This window comes from Chiroxiphia lanceolata, chromosome 7 (genome assembly GCF_009829145.1).
Source record: "Chiroxiphia lanceolata isolate bChiLan1 chromosome 7, bChiLan1.pri, whole genome shotgun sequence".
In the NCBI taxonomy this organism is placed as follows: domain Eukaryota; kingdom Metazoa; phylum Chordata; class Aves; order Passeriformes; family Pipridae; genus Chiroxiphia; species Chiroxiphia lanceolata.
In genome coordinates, this window is record NC_045643.1 from 21,061,804 (window position 1) to 21,083,521 (window position 21,718).

The 21,718-nt window shown below is 36.7% G+C and overlaps 1 protein-coding gene across 1 annotated transcript; it reads left to right on the forward strand.

Moving 5' to 3' along the window:
• Positions 1–1,310: 1,310 nt before the first annotated feature.
• On the forward strand, positions 1,311–21,424 carry SLC38A11 (solute carrier family 38 member 11). Its single transcript, XM_032693995.1, is given in 17 exon segments — positions 1,311–1,493; positions 3,831–3,948; positions 4,362–4,436; positions 5,032–5,166; positions 6,419–6,484; positions 8,235–8,341; positions 8,494–8,573; positions 15,719–15,789; positions 16,603–16,764; positions 17,999–18,007; positions 18,010–18,057; positions 18,060–18,109; positions 18,786–18,917; positions 20,568–20,585; positions 20,587–20,650; positions 20,653–20,748; positions 20,751–21,424. Coding segments are annotated over 17 exon segments (1,323 nt in total). The 5' UTR covers positions 1,311–1,463; the 3' UTR covers positions 20,813–21,424.
• Positions 21,425–21,718: the final 294 nt, after the last annotated feature.

Sequence of the window (21,718 nt, forward strand, 5' to 3'; positions counted from 1 at the left end):
CAAAAACACATAACTCAGAAGGGACTATTGTAGAGCACGTGGGTTTGTGAGGAAGTTGCTACAGTACTAAACATAGAGATTCTGGTAGAAGACTGTCATGAAAACATACTGTATGCTTTATTACACTCTGCTTTAAAACAGCTTCATTACGTGTTTTACAGAGAATTGTTTGTACAGTTCAAGAAAGAAAATAACATTGCTATAAATCACAGGAATTTTCTCTGCATTTTATGCCTCTAAACTTTTCTCTGCTGAGTCATCTGGATGGAGCTGATTAGAGACTTTTTTGAAGAAGTTGAAGTTAATGTGCTTAAGCTATTGAACAAAAATGTCATATATGCTCTTCATGTGCACTTTGTTCTCCATATTAAATCATGCATCATAGATCTTTAAGGACAAAATTACTGATGCACAGCACATGTGCTCCTTTAACCACTACAGTTCACCCTAGTAAAGTATTATCAATATAAGAGTTCCTAAGACTATAGAAAGGAAATTATCATGCTCTATTTTCTTCTGCTGTTAAGTTGTCATCTCTCAGGGTTTTTTCCCCCATAATGATTTAATCTTGTTGAAAATTTTAGGTTCACATTCAACTGATGGTGCCCTCTAGTAACTGGACTAAGTTCCCAAAGTGTTTTTTCACTCTTGTAGGCCCTAAATTTTATGTGCAGCAATACTTCACAAAATTCATGACTGTCTCCAATTTTATCAGTGCTTACTACTTCCTACAGGTTTTGTTTAAAATGTACATTTCTTTGTGTGGCTTGTTCCATGCTAACAAACCATTTTTCTGATGGAGGCTGCTCAAGGTAACAGAGGTATCTACAGACCCTAAACTTTTCAGCACTGTCATTTTGCATCTTTAATTAGTTTGGCCTCTTCCCGTACTTGCAGTGGAACCTCGGTGTGTTCTTTATCTGACTTAGCATCCTTAAGAGCGGCTTGCCCTCCCTGAGGAGAACAAACAAGGACTGCAGTGGCGAGCCCTCACCAATAACACCGAAATTAAAAAGCAACCACGAATGAGCAGCAGGAACATTTGAGCTAGTTTTCGCTGCACATCCCACCGAGAAAACTTTCCTCGTGCCTCGGAATAAACAAGGACTGGGTAAACTCGGGATCTCACAGACTCGAGGCAGGACACTTACTTTCTGGAGCGTTTCCAGGGAAGGCGTCCCGGAGGAGGGGCCGCCGCCTCACAGCCCCCGCCCGCCCGTGCGGGGCTTGGGCGCCGCTCGCGCCCCTGGCCGCTCTGCAGCAGGTCCGTGTGCGGGGCGGGCCGGGCTCGGGCGAGCCGGGCACACACACACCCGCCTTCCCAACACCCGCGGAGGTGCCGCGGGACCCTCCCGAGCCCGGGGGAGCCCCGCCGCCCCGGTCCCTGTCCGTGCCGGCAGCCGAGGGGCCCCCGCAGCCCAGCGGCGCCGTGAGGGACCCGCCGCCCCCCCGCCCCGCGGGCGATGGAGCCGCCGGCGGCCGCCGCTCGCCAGGTACCGGGCTGACAGCGGGGCGGCGAGGCGGGGGGCTCTCCGGGCTCAGCGAGCCCGCCGGCACCCGCCTGACCCCTGTCGGCCCGTGTCCGCGGGACGGGCATGGGGTGCGAGGGAAGCGCGGCCGGTTGTGGCGGCTGAGCGCGACTGGCCGCTGGAACGTCCCCGCTCCACGGCCGAGCTGGAGGCAGCGATGGCCTCTTCCTCTCTGTTCGGTTGTCCCCGAACTCGTATGAGGGAGAAAGAGTCGTAGGTACCGCAGAGGGGGAAAAAATGCGTTCTGAGAAGCTTTATCCTTGTGAGGCAGGGGAAGGGCGGCTGCGGGGCACGGCTGAAATTCGGTGTCGAGTGAGGACCAGGGCGTGACGCGTGGTCCTGCCGCGCCCCATCACCTCCTGCCGTGCCCAGCGCTGTCGGTGCCATAGCGAGTGGCCCAAGGAGAGGACCCTGCGAGAAACAAACGCCTCCCGTTCCCTCTCCCGCAGCCTCCTGCGTTGCACAGCTCTCTAGCCGGGTTCCCAGCAGACGTCCCTCCCCGTCTGCAGGCCATGTGCACCCTCGAGAGCGCTACCGGAGCCGTTTCACCTCTGTCACATCTTCTGTTGCCCTTTCTTCTCCTTTTTGCCCATTTAAATGGGTCGCTTCAAAGTGGGGAAGGGACCAGGGTTGCACAATGCACGTTTTATTCATTTCTTGTAGCAACTGAAGAGAGGGGACTGGACTGTTCTAATTCAGTGCAATTCCACGTGTACAGTGCTGTAAGTAGCAGAGGGCATTAAAATTTCAGGAGAGAATGACAGGGATGCTCCTGCTGCTGAAATCAGTAGTGAGATAAAAATGTAGCACCAGTAAGTCTAGATAAAAACAGCTGAGGGAGAATGTTACTTATGAAACTGTATGTGATATGAAGAAGATAGAAGTTAGTGGTTGTTTTGTCTGTGATGACAGAAATTTTTGGGACACCAGGTGGATATACTTAATGATAGATTCAGAACAAAGAAAATACCTGTCTGTTTATATGATGCATAGTTAAACCATGGCATTCATTGCCACATGACATTGCAGATGCTGAAAATTATACATAATTTCAAAAAAGAGAAAATTCAAAGAGCAATCCATTAAGGGATGTAATGCACCAAGAACACGTCTACTTTGGGAAATCCAGAATACACAAACTGAGAGAAGCTGGGACAGGAAAGTTATTTGCTAACTGGCTATGTCCCATGTCCTTATGCTCTTCCCTAGGCACCTTCCATGGTCACTCTCAGAAATGGGATACCAGGCTATACTGTCCTTTGATCTGAGCCAGTATTACCCTTATGTTACTACTGCTTAAGGATTGAAGGTTCCAATAAAATATGTAGCTCTCCTTGAGGCAGGCACTTTTATGCTTGTCAGCTTATGCCTCTATCTACAGATGACTTTTAGATTTTTCAATAATTTTTTTTCCAGGAGGATTAGTGACAAGCATCTGAGTTTGTACTACCTGCTATGTAAGTTAAATAGGCTCTTGCATCCGTGAAATAGTGGTTTTACTTTCAGACTAAGTACACCATGTTTTGCTTTTGTAGAGCACAGGCAGGCATTTGCTTCATTAAATGTTCCTCTTTTGAATTTCACAAGTTCACTTAAAATACTGTCTTTCTACTGAATAATTCTAAAATGTTCTCTGACAGTATAGTGGTGATCTGAGGAGAGGACCACTGCTTGCTTATGAAGAAATATTTTATGAAGATTAGAAATTTAATTTTTGAAGCCACTTGCTACAAACTGTGCTTTGAATTTTGGCTTGTACCAGACTTTCCAAAAGAAACTTTCTGGGACTATTCGTAATTAACTAAACCATTGAATGGCACAGAAATATTTAAAATACTGGATAAGACCTTGGATTAGAGTATATCCAAATGTTGACAAGCTTTACTAGTAACTCTTAAAATTAATTTCATTTCCCTGATTCAGGGGCAAATTTTTGCTGACTAGTCGTATTAGCCGAAGTATTTTCAAAAATACTTGATTCCCATTTCTGCCTTTGAAATGTGACTAAAAAGCTCTTTGTTTAGCAGCCTACCTCTGAGTTTATATACATTTCTGTCCTTCCATTTATTTTTTTGTCAGAGAAGAATTACAGAAGATTATGGGTCAGATTTATACAGGAATTAGATGCCTAATACCCCTTTGATTTCTCACTGAAAGAAATGGGATTTATTTATCAAAATACCTCTACAAATCTGAGTCTATGAAAAGTGGGGGTTCTTTATCTTCCATAGACTACATGTAAAATCCTTGTTCTCACCTCTTTTTCTCATGTACAGTGTTTTCATTGTCCTCCTGAAATAGGTAGAAACAGATGACCAAATAGCCCTCCTTAGTAAGCCCAGGAAAAAAGGAGGAAACAGTGATCTGGCATCAGCTGCGTTTAACATTGTCAATTCAATCATAGGATCAGGCATTATAGGTAAATCTACTTTTCTTTGCTCTTCTGTGTTCAGCCTTGTTTATTCATGCATGATTATCCAACTTGGAGAATAACACTGTCATCTTACTTTCTGCTGTTTCTAAAGATTTTTCTCTATATTTATTTGCTTACAATACAAAAATGCAGAGGGGTCAGCTGAGATCACATCTCAGTGACAAATCCCCCACAGCCTCTTGGCCATAATGATCAGAGAGGCTGGACAGGTGCTAACAGAACTTCACACTTGGGGAACACTTTGTCCACTGAAAATGATCTTTCTGAGGTTATTAAGCATGCTGGTCCAATTTTGGAGATTCCTAGCTTTTTAAAAAAATCTGAATATTTCTTTATTTTGGTTGTCACAAATAATTATTTGTACAGGTTCTTCTATAAGTCTCTCCTTTTCTTTGCAGGATTGCCATATTCAATGAAGGAAGCTGGTTTTCCTCTAGGAGTACTGCTTTTATTTGTGGTTGCCTACATCACAGGTACTCTAAAGGCAGTCTCTGTTTTAAAGGGAAAATTAGTCCTGTGACATTTTGGCTGTTCTTGAACTTTATGATACCTTAAACAAGTATATCTATGAGAGTAAAAATTACTAATTTTTTCCTTTACCTCACTAATCCCTTGAGCAGATTAGCAAAAGTAGAGAATTACACTGTACAACGTATAAAGCTGCTTTTTGTGTGCATTTATTTTCATAAAGCCTAGTTTCTTGAACTAGTCAAGGTAACATTTGAAAGAATGTTTTTATTTGTGCCTCATAATGACATGTTTTAGTCCACTGTTTTTACCCTAATTAGGAGACTGATCCTTGAGTGGGTTGTATATCACTGTTTTTAAATGTACCACAGAATGCAAACCTTTGGTTGTACTATGATTTTGAATATTTTCCTTCCAATATGAACCTATAACTCCTGGATTTGGTGGGTTGAAATATTTTGTGAGATTTCTAATCCCTGATCTTCCCGATGACACTGTTTTCCTTTTAAGAGACTTTCTTTTTTAAGGAATGAAAAGAAGATAAGTAAAACCCCACGAGTTGGTTCATATTGTCTTTAACAGTACTTTATATTTTAACAGATTATTCCATTATACTACTAATCAAAGGAGGAAATCTGTCCAGTACCAACACATATCAAGAGCTGGTCAGAAAAACCTATGGTCGTGCAGGTTATATAATTCTTTCAACTCTTCAGTTTTTATATCCATTTATTGGTAAGATCACATAAAGTATCAGTGTTTGAGTTTTATAAGTAACAAGCTTTTTATATCGCCTCATTGTTTCACTGGTTAAATATTAAGAACTGTGTAAAGAATATACTATATACCTCTCTACTATTCAAAAAAATAATTACATTTACTTTGTGTGTTCTGAAGAATGACCAAGGAAGAATTCAATGAATTGGAGGACTAGAATAATAGAAATGAACTGAAATGTAATAGCAGAGAAATTCATGATCACACATGTAAAAATGAATGACAAAAGTAGCTATGAAAAATAGCAAAGGACATTCTGTTCTAGAATGAGTAACAGAGCACAAAGTTGATGAGCCTAAAACAAAAGGAAAACACGGCTTTAGGAGTATATGGAATTACTGTTTTTTCAGAGATGTAATGTAATTATCCCCCACTGTAATCAACTACTTTGTACATAATACGAAAAAGAATTGTAAAGGTCTCAGTCCTCACCATGGAACTAGTTATGCACTTGTATGTGCTTGAATTTATTTCTGTAAGTAGTGTTAATGACTTACAATTTCACAACAGTGGATATTATGCATTAAGGTCAATACCTACATGTGTGCGGTCTGACTGCTGAATACCACACGAGTGTATAAATATATTTTATGTGTATACACACATGCACAAATATACACACTTTTAGTGTAGAATTAGACAAGAATGACATGTGAATGTTAAGTCCACATCACTTATTAATAGAGAGGGAGGACTGGAAGTCCATGTCTGATATCTTAATCTATTTTCTTCTTTCTTCTGGTTTAAAGGTTTTGCTAGTTTTTGCATTGGCTAGAAAGTCCCTTCTGTTTCATTGCAGGACTAATTATTAGACTAACACAGGAACTTTACTAAATAGAAACAAGAATTTGAAAATAAACTGACAAAGAATTGCTATTTGAACAAAACTGTTTTAAAAAGCCTTTTTTACCTCTTCTGAGCTAAGTTTTATGTCAAGTCAGCACAATGGCCTTGCTTATCAGGCTGAATTATGTCTTAGGTTGTACCTGTTTAAAAAAAAAAAAAAAACCAAGAAAAAATAAAAGGAAGGGTTAAATAATTTTTTAATTCTGTTTCAAACTTGAAACTTAAAACTTGTTGGTGCTAGCCAGCATTTGTATAAGAGGGACAGTGGCATATGATCCTGAAGTCTGCAAAATATGTGTGTTCAGTGTTTATCAAAAATTTTGGAAATGACTTGTACTAACAAAAAAATTTATTTTTCTTTAAGCTATGATCAGTTACAACATAATAACAGGAGACACTTTAACCAAAGTTTTTCAGAGAATTCCTGGAGGTAAGAGGCATTTAAAAATTCAGAATGGGGGATTATGTATTGGATAGAAGTGTAGCATTAGTATTTTGGGAATTACCTGTTACTTGTTTCTAAATTGCTCTTAAATAGTTCAAGTTAAGAACTTGAAGCCTGTTTCTATGAGTGGGTTTCCTTGAAGATTTTTTGTTGTTGTTTTGGGGTTTTTTGTTTGTTTGCTTGTTTGTTTTTAGTTTGGTTGTATTTTCTTTCTCTGTTTCAATAAGTCTTCCTAAATAAAACTCCTAGTCTTTGGTTATCAGTGGACTCAGTGTCAGTGAAGAGACCACATGCTTCAGTGAAATACTAAGCAAATAGGAGTGGATCTTCCCCAGTTGTTTTTACAACGTCATTTTTTGTCATGTTTTTTAGATAATTGCTGTAATGGTCACTTGAAGTGCACTTGAAACCGCACTTCATCTGGTGAATAATTCAGGATGAGTTGCAAATAATATAATGAATTTAATGTTTACTTAAGCGTGTCTGTAGTAGCTGGTCATGAACTGTGTGTGTAACTTTCAGTTCTCTTAGATATTCACTGCAAAACCAGATGTGGCACTTTGAGCTTTTTAACTCATGCCCTTGTGTCCCTTCCTGTGCTCTAAGTTTTCCCAGCAGAATCAGTGGAGCAATTTGTGTGCTCGTTTGTGAGCACTACTTTAGCACAAAGCCAGCTAAGTTAAAACATTCTTCGCTGGGAAATTAAACTAAAAGAGAACACATCTGCAATGAAGTGGAAATTAGTATTTGTATGAACTATTTGATTTCCACAGGAGGACTATAGTTTTCAGCATGTGAAGCCTGCAAGGTGTGGATGTAGTTTTAACTGTCACACTCTGTTGTTCTGTGCATACCTGATCAAATTGATAGTGACAGTGAATATCTAATGATTTATATGTAATATGACTTCTGTCATAGGAGGAACCCCCAGCATGGCAAATCTTTATACCCATCTGGTAGAATACCCACCTGGAAAGATGTGGGAAAGCATTAGAATCTCTCAAAGAAAAGAGGGAACAGAACACAGATTTTTCCATGTTAATTTCCAGTCACTTTCCAACCAAAATTATTCAGCAAGTGTTCATTCAAGCCTAGGATTTATGGTAGCCTGACTGAAACTGAGATGTGTTTTATTTTGTCATTGACTTGAAAAAAACGACCAGTTATACAAATATCCCACTGATTGCATGGAAAATTATAACATTGTTGCCTTCACATGGTAATCTATTGTGCAAGTGGAAGCCAGCTGATGGCAAGAAAGGTGTTCAAAAGAAACCTCAAAATTAACTTATTTTAGGATTGTTCTTTAAGATTTGACCTATCTTCAACAGCCCAGTAACTGAAGTCAACACACAGTGTGAAAAAATCCTCAAGGGTAAATGGCATAAAGAAGTAGTAGAATGTTTTACTTGCAGTCTCCCAACATTGACCCAGACATGATGAAAGACATTAACACTAATCCATATGTAGGAATGCCAGACTTTCTAATTTTAGTTTAATATATCCCATAAATTATGCATTTGGCTTGAATTTGCAGAGTTCTTTTGATTATGCACATGCTGTGCATGGCTTCCTAAAGGTTAGTTAATGCCTAGTTTTCAGTGTTACTTAGCTTGAGTAAAGGGGGTAGAAGCTTGATCACCAACAGTTCGTTTTTTCCTAAACTTTCAAATGTAATAAATCTGTTCCTCATGTCAGTCTCTTAAGGAAATAAATTATTTTCTTTTTTCTTTAGTTGGGCTGGATAACGTGCTTACTGACCGTCACTTCATAATTCTTCTTACCACCATCATCTTTACCTTACCCATATCTTTATATCAAGACATAGCAAAATTGGGAAAGGTAAATCATAACAGTGGTTTGTTTTTTTGTATGCCATTAGAAAATAAGTGCCAGTCATAACTTAATGTAAAATTATTAACAGATACATTATGCTGCTAAAAGAACAGCCTTTCAGCATCTTACTGACTGCAGTAACATTTTTATCTTTACAGATATCTCTTATCTCTCTGATTTTAACCATTGTCATCCTGATAATTGTGATGGTGAGAACTGTAACCTTCAGTCCACAAGTGTGAGTATTCTTACACTTGTCACAAATTTAATTTTTGATTATGCAATCTGTTAGTTCACTCTTGCATATATTTGGATAATTCTGGAACATGCCTCTCTTGGGACAGACAGATAATTGAAAAATTTTTACAAATAGTAATACAAAATGAACAGCTAAATATACTTTATCCTTTTTCTTTTCTTCTTTTGAATGTAACCAATTCTAGAAAAAGTCTCAAAAACCCTACAGTTTAATTGGAAATTGCAGATGATATGACTAGCAGCAGCTGTGTCCTGAATGGGCATGTGAGGTTGTCTGTCATTTGGGAATTTTTTTTATTTTGTCCATTTGTCAGAAGGCCTATATTTACAACCTGAAGATAGCTAGTATCTTAAGAATACTTCTTCTTCTGTTAATATAATAATTTCATAAAAAAATCAATACAAATAATGAAAATTTTAAAAAATTAATTTAATAAAAAAATTATCTGTTATTTGAGAAAAGCATACAAACCTTTTCCAGCACTCATACTCTAAAAGTGGTGTTTAACATTAGCCATTGGAGTGTTCTAGACCATTTAGTGCACGTAAGTATATGTGGCAATATTTTTGTAGTTATATTGCAAGAAAGTGTAATGAATCTATTCTTCTTCTTTAATGGCCTAGAAGAGCTGCCTTTTTCTTCATCCTTTAAATGTGAAGATATAATAAATATGAAAAACTATTTATTGGAACAGGTTTATATCTTATGTGCCTGTAAGAAGTGGATCCTTCCACCAGGATTGTTTCAGCCTTGTTATGCATAATTGTTCATTTGTTTTACTGCTGTGATACGTGGGTTAATTGCAGGGTATTCAGGTTTAATGCTAGGAAGATGCCTAGAATAGCAGTTTCTAAAGTTGTCCCAGATGATGTTGTCTATCATCCACAAAATGATGCACTCAGAATAGTGTGGGACTTCCCTCCCCACCGTCTTTCTGAAGCAGCATGTTTTTCATACTGTGTGTTGAAGGGACATTTGAAAGGTTAATCTCAAAATCCCCTGTCAAAAAGGAAGAAGCTATATATAATCGTTACTGATAACCTTGTTACTATGGTAACGTTTCTTCTCCACAGTTGTGATGCACTGAAAAATATGGAATGCATGATTTTATTTTTTCTTGAAATAAGTAATGTTGGGTTTTGGATGATTCTTGAAGTTTTACTTTTTAATTCTTTAGAGACTTCCATTTTCACCTTTATATTTCTTGTTTTCAAAAATGCATCTAGCAAGTTGATCAAATGTTAGTAAGAATTTTTTTTTCCTTTCAAATATTTGTTAATGTCTACCGTTTCTACTTTTACTCTTATTACTATTTTTATTTTACAGTTAGGTATAGACATATATGTTAATTATTAAAACTCTCTTCTATTAATTTGTTAGTTGTATCCTGGTATGCCATCTCTCATTTTTTTTCTATGAGAATAAAGAACACTGTTTTATTTTAATATGGGTCTGATCATATTACAAATGAAACAAGTGAATTAACACATTATTGTGAATCCTTATTAAAATACAATATAATTTGGAGTTTCCAAAGAGACTTGATTGGGCCAAGAGTATTTAATCCCTACAACTGTTGTATGGCTGAACTGATTATGTGCCTGTCATTGATGACAGGTGATTTATTCTTGGTAATTCCATGGTTTCCCATTCCAGTTCTTATGCATTCTTCCTAAATGTGTATCTTACTCCATTTTATGTAGGTTGCTTCTTGGCCCAACCACCGTGGAGGACAGCAAACTGCTCATTCTTTTTCAAATGCTTGAAAAACACCTGTAAAAAACTTGTCCCACTTTGGGGATCCTTTCAATAGACTAAACAAACGCAATTCCTTTAGTGTTTCTCTTCTTGTCATTTACTGTGCTTCTCATCGTGCTCAATGGCTGCCTTAAGTTTTCTGCAAATAAAAGTGAGATCATGATGCCCCACCTGCCTGTGGTGTTCCCTCTGAGAAGCAGAGAAGAAAACTTTATGTATCTTAAATGCAAGTGTCTTAAGATCCCTTGCAACTATATTGTTTGGGAGTTGCCACACTTCCATTTATGTAATTTAGTTTGATGTTTTTTTGAGTGGAGTGAGTTGTCCAGCGACATTATAGGGCTGTTATTGTCATGTTAATTCTCCAGAGGAAAAAACCCCTGTATTTATAATGAGGGATAGTTTAACATATAGTTTAATTTTTTTCCTTTTATAACAAATACCAAACTGAGAAACCAGGGTGCTTTTTTTTTTCAGTTTTGCTTTTGATTACTATCATCCATATGATTATTATTGCCTGAATGACATAATGAACCTGCAGATAAAATCCAGTGTTTTGGATTACTCAGAGTTTACTCTCAGTATTTCAAGATGTTGGATAAAAATACATTTTGATGATCTGATCATTATTTCCATCTGCTCATAGCTGGGTATTTACCTACTGTGGTCAAAAACAATAGGTTAGAATATCTCAAACAGTAAATGTACAGTATGTTAATACTGCATAAAATAGTTTCAGCTTTGAAGCATGAAGTTAACATTCATTGCTGTAAAAAGAAACATTTCATGTTTGTATTATAAGATGGATCATTTTAATTTAATTTGGTGTTCTTTTGCAAAGAATGTCCTGATGTCAGTGTCTACATAGTACATAAATCTCTAGGAAAAACTTCAAGAGCATCTGCTACATGTAAAGAGTGTGAGAATTATTCAACTAGCAGCTGATCATAGGGATGAAACACCAAGTGCTCAGGAAACAAACATGAAAGTAGAAAGATGATTCTTTCCTCATATAAAAAAATCCAGTAATAAGCAAAGATAAACTTTAATGTGTGATGAAATTAAAAATAAAACTAAGCTCCCATATATTTACAGAATTGCTAAGTAATTCATTAAGGAAGAAAGAAGAATTAAAACACCTCTAACTAAGTGGGGCTGACATAATAGGTTTTCCTTTTCTGTGTCTTTCACAAGATGACTTTGATTAATATAAAATCCAAGGCTGATGTGAGCTGTACTCATATTCTTTCTGTTGTATTGAAGTTATATAGCATCTATAAAGTTCTCAATATCTTTAAACCTTTAAAGCTTAAAAAGAACTAAAAAGGTATTTTATCTTACAATAGAATTAAATTGAAATTTTACCATTAATTTCCTAAAGGTCTAAATAATTGAATTGAACCTGAATTAATCTGTGAGATGTTCCCGGATTCACTGCCTGTTTGTATCTAAACTTGGTGGGTTTTCCCTGATCTTCAATTAAAAACAATGGAAATCTTTCACTCATTCTAACATGTAGTTCCCCCGCCAAAAATATGAGTTTGTGCCTCTGTAGAAATTAACTTTTTTTTTTCCAGTCAATGTTTCATACTCACAAAATGGGTTGAGATCAGGGATGTGTGTTTTTCTTGCCTTCCTTAAAGATGTTTTGCTTCTCATGCACTCTGCTGCTATATTATATTGGCGGTGTTTCTACATAAATGACAGAAAAGATTTTTGCATAACATGGATAGCTGGGGAATATTATGCTGTATTTTACAAGAAGTAGAAGATAGGCCATTTTAGACTGCCAGACAAATTTGCCCAACTCTCACTCATGGTCTGGATGTGAAATTCCTTTCACCCTGCTAGGATGTCTTAACCTTTACCAAGTTCATTTGTTCTTTTCATTTCCCTCTGCTCTTATGTAGATAAACATGAATATTTTCAAAACTTTTAAAAACTCACTAACATGCTTATTATACTATACTTTCACTTACGTATGCTGAAGACTGAGTAGAGCCTTATCTTCTTAAACTTTAGGCTTTCTTCATCACTAAGCCTCACTGCCTGCAGTCTGTCTTGCTGTTGTCTTAGTTTCAGCTGAAACTTTTTCCTGTCTGGGGACTCCCTTCGACTGTCTTTTTCCTAAATCTTTTATTATTTTTGTTCCAAGAATCACATCTCCGGCTTTACTTTGTGTTAAAGCTTCTACTATGTATGATAGACAGTACAGCTGTCAACAAGCGCATTTAGTATCAAAAATGTATTTCTTCTGTTACCTTTGTTGTTTCATCTAATACTTCTTCTCTGGCATGAAAAAAACCTTTCTGTTCATGCAGGCATAGCCTGTGTTTTTATACACTGAGTGAGGAACAGCGAGCTGGCTGGTTTTATCATTCATTGATTTTTGTAGCTACTGCTATTCTTGTATAAGCAGCAGTTAAAATCTTCCCCTAGCAACCCCTAACAAGAATGTAGGTCAAAGTGGTCAGAACAAAGTCCAAAAAAAAAAAAATCCGTCTTGAACAGTTGCAGCAGGATTGAAAGAGCACAACAGGTGTGATGTTACCCTGTATTCTACACACTTTTTCAGGGTGTGTGTGCATCTGCCTACACAGACATTTATATTTGTATCAATGTATGTATGTTTACCTTGACTCTTGATGTTTTCACTAGCTGCCCTTTGCCTTGTGAGTAATTTTGTATGATTGTTCACTATATGGCCCTTCCATAACTAATACCTACTGTTCCCTGACACAATTTTTTCTTTCTGACTATGAAGTCTTATTTTCTATAAACACTTTCATATCACCTGCACCCTTTTCCAGGAGCTTTGTATAAGTCTGTATGTCCTGCAGACTGAACTTGGGGATAATTTCTTACTGATGTGGTCACAACTCTACAGCTGTTGACTCTCAGAAATGAAATTTCTTACTGAGTGCTTTCATGGTGTGAGATCCCTCTATTCCCACAGTATGAAAATGTTTTTCAAAGCACATGCAGCAGTATATGAGCTACTTTAGAAAACAGTACATCTGTACTGTCATGCATTGTAGGACGTTACAAGCTGCTGTTAGTGTTCCGATCAGGGATCTGAAATTCTTCCTCTATTCTGCAACTAGAATGGAAGGAATTTATCTTCTTAGGCTGCTAAATAAACAGGATTTTGTTCTTTTGGATTTTTTCCCCCAAATAATACTCCTAATCTGATTTGCCATTCATCCTTAAAGTAAAGCTGTATTTTGGTCTGTTGCATATTGCTAGTGCATAAGCTAACACTGTGCAGGGGGAGAACTAGCTACTGTGATTTTTTTTTTTAAAATTGATTATTTGGTCACTTTATTCAAAATGTTTCAAATTAAATTCCCGTGCTTTCTGCGTTCCCTTTTTTAAAATCCCTATTTGTAGGAGCTATAATATAGCTATAATGTTGCACAGGATGTACCATTTCAAGAGAAATTAAATGTGTTTCAGACAGAAGCATTCTTTATTTCTGTGAATTTAAAAATATTTTGGTTTGTAAGGTACTAGATAATCTAATTCTTAATTATTAATAGAAGAGGGCCAAAGAAAACTGGTAAGTTTTGCTGTCAAAGGATAATATAAACAAAATTTTCATTCTGTATGTTTACTGTCAAAGCTGACCTCTAGTGGTTACAGAGTGGAACAGTTGTAGTTTTAGTTTTCTATATGCTTTTTTTTTTTAAGTATTATTGATATTTTTCCAATCAACTGTGAAGATTTTACTGAAAAATAATACACTCAAAATTATTTCCACAGGCGTTTCTAGTGATAGTCATTTGAAATCAGTGGCATAAAGTTAAGGGAGCCCATATAAGGAACTACAGCAGCTATATAGGGTCATAAGTCCTATTTCACAAGACAAATGCCAGATAGCTCTATTTCATCCATAGCATTTATTACATCTACATGCTGAGTCTGAGGATATTTTAGGAGGGCCGTATTCAGCTGCTTAAGACTTGAAGCACTATGTTGAAGCAATCAAAACAATATCCTACATCTGAGGACAAAGAAAATTAACTTCTTTTTATACTCAGGTTTTGTTCACTTCAAAGTTAAACTTAGCAACCACAGCTTAAGAGCTGAAAAGGTGGTCTAAGTCTGAACTGAATGTGCATTAGATACTGTAAATGTGGGGGGGGGTTAATTAAAAAGGAAGGATTGACTATTTGAGCACTCAAGAAACAGTGAGATAAGAGTTCTGAAAGAGGAAACAGCAACTTTTTTTTTTTTTAATTTTAGGAGCTGGAGGTGGAATTTAAACATTTGAAAGCAATGAAACCAGGCACAGCATATGCCACTATAGCTGTCAAAACCAGCTAGTTATCACCAGAGAGAGGGAGAGACAAAGCTGTCATTGTTACCTTCACAGAAGTGGCCTGAGTGCCATACTGCTTTCTAGGGCGGTAGGAAAAGAGCAGCTAAGCCTTAGGTGGCAGCAGCTTTTCCTCTAAATAAAAACAGCAATCAAAGTTAGTAGCAGCCAACTTTTTAAGATCATGCTTCTCTGCATTGTTTGTTTTTTTGTCTGCTTTAATATCACAATACAATGTTTAACTGGCTTGTGAATTTCATTTAATGTTTTTAGCAAATTATATTTCTGGAAAAGGATATTTTGTTTCCTTCCTCATTTCTTCATTTTGGTTCTTTATTCAGAGATTAAGTTCACGCAGTAAATGTTTTTTAACAAAGTTTGTTGTTGGTTTTCTGTGGTCCTCCTCTAAGCATTACAATTACCACAACTGTGGACCAAAACCGTGTGCATACCTTAAAGAAGGAGATATGGGGAATATTTATTCTTGCCTGATTATAAAAATCTCCATATACTCTCCTACACTTTCTTTTGTCTGTACCCTCTTACACTTTCTTTTGTCTTTTGGAAAGTAGCAGAATCTCTTTACTATGAGGAATAGTTGGAACTTGTATGAAGAAAGGTAGACTGTCTCACTTGATTTGTAGCTTAGGAAAAGATATCTCTAAACTGTATGGGTTACATGTGCAAATTCAAAGATAGAAATTACCTCTAAATAGTCAGAAGACATTTTGGATTGAAATAATCTTAGTAACAGCCTTTGCCTTCCCTGTCGCTATTTCTTGGTATATGCTGACTTGAAGAGTTTATTTACAAAACTGAAACAGGCTGACATTTTTTACTGTGAAATCTGGTTACAGAAATACTTGAGTCAAAACAAGGGAGGTGCAAAAGGTATCTCCCCAGTTTAAAGTGAACACTGGGGCCTACTTCAGAGAGTTCTGGAGATCTGACTAGCAGCAGTTCTGTATTACAGCATAATATTTTAAGTAATTTTTAATAACTGATCATTGAAAAGAGGATAATCGATTAAAACAAATATCTGTTTTAGACCCAAATCAGAAAATGCATGGACATTTGCAAAATCAAATGCAGTACAAGCCATTGGGGTGATGTCATTTGGTAAGTATTTTTTTCTGGTTTTTTTTCAATGTTCAGATCAGGTGTAAGAAATCATTTAATATTTTGGACCAAGAAATTGAATTTTTTATGGTTTGGGTTTGGGTTGGTTTTCTTTTTTTTTTATATAATGTTAAGCTGGTAGGGAAAAAAATGAAATTGACTGAATCATCCATATGAATTTCATTTTTATGGTGTAAGACATTATCCTCATCCATTGCCCCCTAGCTGTTGCCACTGTAGCAGAGACAGAGGTGTGCACGTGAATCCAACTCATCTCAAAGCACCTGCATCAATGGGATTAGTCTAACTGATAAAGTGAGGAGGCTGTGATTGCTCTGCATTCCCTTGGATAACCTCTAGCAGAAAAGTCCTCATTCTGAAATCTATTCCTGCCTGCAGGATCTGGTATATTATTTCCTGTTAGAGTTGTGATAATCTGAGGCCTCCCAATGCTTGCTGCTGCCTCAAATGGATGCCATAGAAAGTCTGAAAGTAGCAAATGACTCTGTGGATTAAAAAAAGCCAGTCTCAAATCTGCTTGGGTTCTTAAGCAAAAGAAGAGCAGGAAGAGATGGAATGGAGGTGTGGAGGGTGGGAAATGGCATGACATTTAAGGGTAATGTAATCAGAATCAGGATGATTATACACTTTCATCAAATCAACTAAGCAAGTAAAAGTTCTAGCCATTTATCTTTGCCACTCATTGCAGGATTCATGTTTGTATTTAATAATGAGTAGATTCAAACAGTGCTGTGTCCTCTTTGCATTCTGTGTGAATTCATACATTTGCTTGAACTGTCCTGTATGTTTCAGCATTCATCTGCAACCATAACAGCTTCTTAATATATGGGTCTCTGGAAGAACCCACATTAAAGAACTGGTCTCAAGTCACACATGTGTCTGTCTCACTGGCTGTTGTAATCAGTGTTGTGTTTGCTACATGTGGATATATGACTTTTACAGGATACACAGAAGGTAAACTACTTAGTCCCTCATTTTTGGTGCTTGCTATAGTCCTTACATTTCTGCCTTTCTGTCTGACTTTTGCTGTAAATATCTTAGTGACAAAAATCATAGTATGTATGGACAGAAACGACATTCCTCATGGTCACCCAACAACCAAAATGGGATACAAAAGTGTCAGCTGCGTATTAATAGGTGTCAGATTCCCAAGTATAAGCATCACTGGTGAAAGTCCTCTTTTAATACTTCCATAGCCAAAACACTTCTGAGGACTAAAAATCTATGGTCCAGCAGGAGAGCAGTAAGAACAAAAATTGCCTTGATTTTTCTACAGGGTGTCAGGTATATATTTTCTGTACATTTTCTTATATTTTTTCCTGTCTGTGCTAATGTATCTCTGACTAATAGATATTTCCTGTCTTTACAACAGCTGTTCTGCTGTAGCTAATCCTACTGTCCCCTTTGTGGGTATATGAATATACATAAAAGTACAAATATAACTGATGTTGCATCATGTTATTTGACATAATTTTGTTGAAGTAAAAAAGGTATGTTCAGAAAGACAAGGCATAAATTTGTTCAGTGCATTACCTTTTCAGGAATAATACACATTTTGTAAGCAAGCAGATTTTCTGTTACTTAATAGTGACGTTCTAGGTTGTAGAAGGCTTTTCTTATGAGCAGTAGTATGTAGTTGAGAACACAGGAATTATATGGGGGTTACTAGTTGATCTGTCCTTTTTTTCCTGCCTCCAGTTCTTACTCCAGCAGAGTAAGTTACTGTTCTAGATGGACTGTAGCTAGGACTAAGTGCAGACTAGCTGAGACATTTAAATATATATTCTGACTACAGATGTCCCTCAGCATACAGCTGTAGTGTCAGCGGGTTCCATATACCTTGTCTCCCCATCTACACCTTTTGGCTGTTTTCTGTAAAGTACACCTTATTGCTTCTTCAGTGCCATTGTGAGCCTAAAATTAGTAAATCATGAGGACAGTATTATAATTGGATAGAAAAGACCTAATGGGTCATCTTATCTCTGTCTTGCACTGTCACTTGTGCCTCAGATTCCTTGTGGTAAACACTAGGCAAGCTGATGATTTGAATTCTTTACTAATGCTTTTGTTGTTAATGATAAGATTTGCTAAGTCTCAATTACTCCAATAACTCCAGTAATCTGCACTTCAATTTGCAAATAGGCAATGATGTGAAGTTCAAGCTAATTATGTGTTTGCTATGCCTCAGGAGACATATTTGAAACTACTGTAGAGATGACAACCTTGCTACATTTGGAAGGTTTGTGTATGAGTTACTGTAATTCTGACCTTCCCTCTTGAATGTTTTGTGACCAGAGAGGTAAGAACTTTATTACATTTTCCCTTTAACAATGTTATATAATAATAATATTCTCACATATTAATACATATTGTAGCTGAAGTCTGTGGTTGATCTGTAGTAAATACCACCATATTTTATCCTGATACATGCAATGAATATGAGGGACTAGTTCTACTCTTTAGATAATGGCAATGTAATGTTGTATTACATTCGTTATTGTGTTACCCCAATGTCGTATTAAGAATACTTAATAATATCAGAACTGCTTAAAATTCCAAGTTTTGGCATAAATACCACTGTTGTTACTATGCTGAGAATAGCCAAAAATAGCATACTTTTTACACATAATAGTTTTTTCTTTTTTTAGAAACATCTCCATCTAGGAAATCTCTCTGTTCAATAAATAATTGTAATTTGGTTTATTCTGTAGTGGACAAATGAGAAGAAAGTTAAGTGTCCTCTAATCCTGCAGGTATAACTAAGTCAGTCTTGGAATTGTTCATCACTTTTAGTAATGCTTCTTATGAGTTATTTTTGGAAGCAGATGGAGATGTTTCCTTGAAGCAAGATAAGTAAAATTCAGTCAATTTATTCTCATACGTTCTTTCAGTTTCCTAAGGTTAGAAGATTTGGAATAATCTGTTTGATAACATAAGGAGCAAAAACAAAGTTAAAAATTGTGGTTCTGTTTCAGGTGGTTGCCAATGTATTTTTCCATGGGAACCTCTCAACAGTTTTCCATGTTGTTGTGACAGTAGTTATCATTGCTGTGGCGACTGGTGTATCATTAGTGTATGATTGCCTTGGAATAGTTTTAGAGCTGAATGTAAGTGAACCTCTATACTCTTTTATTTAAAAAAATCACTTTTAAATAAACAGAACACTGTAAAATCCACAGCGGTACTGAAAATCTTAAATAATTTGACGTAGTAGTCGGTAGTAATGTTAGCGAGGGAAAAAAAAGGAATTATTCACTGCTTCAAAATCAGGTAAATAAAGGAGAGAGAAAGTTCAGGAAGTGAAGTTCATATGATTTTAAAACAGTTTTGGAGATAGGACAAATGGCTATGACTTAACAAAAGTATTTAAACTGCAGTAGAGATCACTAAAATACTCATCCAAACTGTATAGTGATACTGAATCTGGCATTTCTTTTCTCTAGCCTCTGCCTCTGATGAAGCTGGCAAATTACTAAACATGGGCAGATCCTAGTGACTGCCTGTACCAAAGGGGCAAAAAAAAAGAGGAGTGTAGAAGAAAGAACCAGTAGTAGTGAGATCCAGAGAGATGGTTAACTGGAATTTTTCCCTGCTTAACAGGAGCAGTTTTAGAATCTGGGTGTATGACTTTTAAGGGAACTGCTTTGTTTGCAGTAGACATTCCTGTGTCTGGTATCTCCTCATAGCAGAGCTGAAGCTTACTGGGACAGCCACACAAGGTACTTGCTGCCTTGAACCAGTTTTAACACATTATATAACTTTGGTTGGCTGCTGGAACTGCTATGTAGTCTGCTCAAGACCTAGACTACTTGACTAAGTGGACTTAACCAGATGAAGTCAGTATTTTTGCACAGAATGTACATTTAATAAAAGGAAATGTTAAATTAAAAAAAGTCCAATCTATGTCTTAACAGTTTACCTTTTTAGGTCATCTATCTTTAAATAAAAAGATGTGGAAATATAAAGTTAGAAGATTGTAGAAAACTTTTAAGGGCAGCCCTTGCTTCTATATAGAAATATTTTAGAACTACTCCTTACATCCCTGTCCCTGCATTCACTGACAGTTTCAAATCACGTACTGCATGCTAGTGCTGAAACAAAATGGAGGGAGTTGTTCTTTAGGCTATATAATACATGGTGTGATAGATAACATCCTATGTGTATTATGATACATGTATCATAATACACATGTACACTGTTCTGATCCACAGTGCAGTTTCTGCTAAGACGGTCTATAATGAGTGCTTTTGTAGCAGTGATTTAGCAGGTCGTGCTTCCAGTAATATTATAAAACAGGGTCAGAATATGCAGATAAACTGCCTAATTACCTCCTTTTAAAATAATTACCTGCGTAGTTTCTTCTCCGTTAACATTTTCCAAATTATAACCAGATAAAAATTAACAATATTCTATTGGTTTGTTCAGGATGTATGTTTCATTAAATTTTTCTTATTCATAACAACTGTTCGTAATTTCTTTCCCATTTTCCCCCTCTGTTTTTACATTAGAATTGCAGAAAATTTGCCTCTGTATGAATGTAGATATCAATAAAAGTAATTAAATGGGTGCATACAAACACACACGTATTCAGGCCAAATATACAAATCTGTCAAAAGCAAGCATTCCATCAATGCAGTATTTTTTTGCCCTAAACAATTACTCAATAGTGAAGCTAATATTTAAAAATTAGGTTTTTGTTCTTCACATCTAAATATACATGCTTATGAGGTTTTTTTCTATTGTTTCCCCACACACAGGGAGTTCTGAGTGCCACCCCCACTTGTTTTTATCATCCCATCAGCGTGTTATCTAAGGCTGTCCAAGGAGCGATGGAACCATTCCATAACCTCATATCCGGCCTGATTCTTGCTCTTGGTGTGCTAGTGATGGCAGTTGGGTTTGTTATGACTGTCTTGCACCCCCAGGAGTGTAGCCATGGAAAGAAATGTTATACTGCTTCCCTAGTAATGTTTCTGTTCACAACAGTACACTGCCACCGTAGGTACCACACCAGTCTCCAGACTAGATCAGGTACATCTCACAGTGAGCCATACAGGCCAGTTTAAAGGAGGGTGGAACAAAGAGCTTAGTGCATATTTTTATATGCACTAAGAATTTTAAACTGTATAACTCTATTTATGTACTTGATTTTATTCTGCCATCCTTTTCCAGGTAAGACTTGAGTTTTAACTGTTGAAACACAAATTCTCAGAGGTGCCTTTCAGTAGACATTACTTGAATAACTTGCAAGCCTAAAAAAAGATTGCATTTTTTTAACTTGGTCTGCAATGCTGTTTAAAAACTATAAATTAAATGTTCTGGACTGTAAACAACTCCCATGTTTCATTGATTTAATTTCATTTTTATTAATTTTATAATCTTTTCATGTGTATTTATTAGCACACCGTAAGTAGAGGACTTTTTGAAGTCCTGAGGAAAAGTATGTCTGGATCTCTGTGTATTAAATTCTGCTGTTAAATTGAAAGACCCTTATTAAGTCTGTCTTTGATTTTGCAATAACTGTCCTTTAGTGCTGAAAGCTTCCCTTATAGTGCCTCTTAAGTCAAAGGGCAATTTTGTATTCTGACTGAACTGTAACTGACAAATTTAATTGTAACGGTTACATTTGTGGTCTTCTAATTAAAAGATATTGCATGAATAAATCCACACAGGTGAATTTAAAAAGATTCTACTAGGCTGTCATTGTAAAATTTATAGATTGACAGAGAAAAAAATTACATGCGTAACAAACACAGTTTGATTCTTACATTTTTAACCCCATGTATTATTTCTGAAACTGAATTAAACATTACTATATATCAGGTATGTGCAGCTTGAGCAAATGCTGTGAGAAGACATTGATTACCATTCTAGTCCTCTGATTATTTCAGTATATGATTGTTCACTT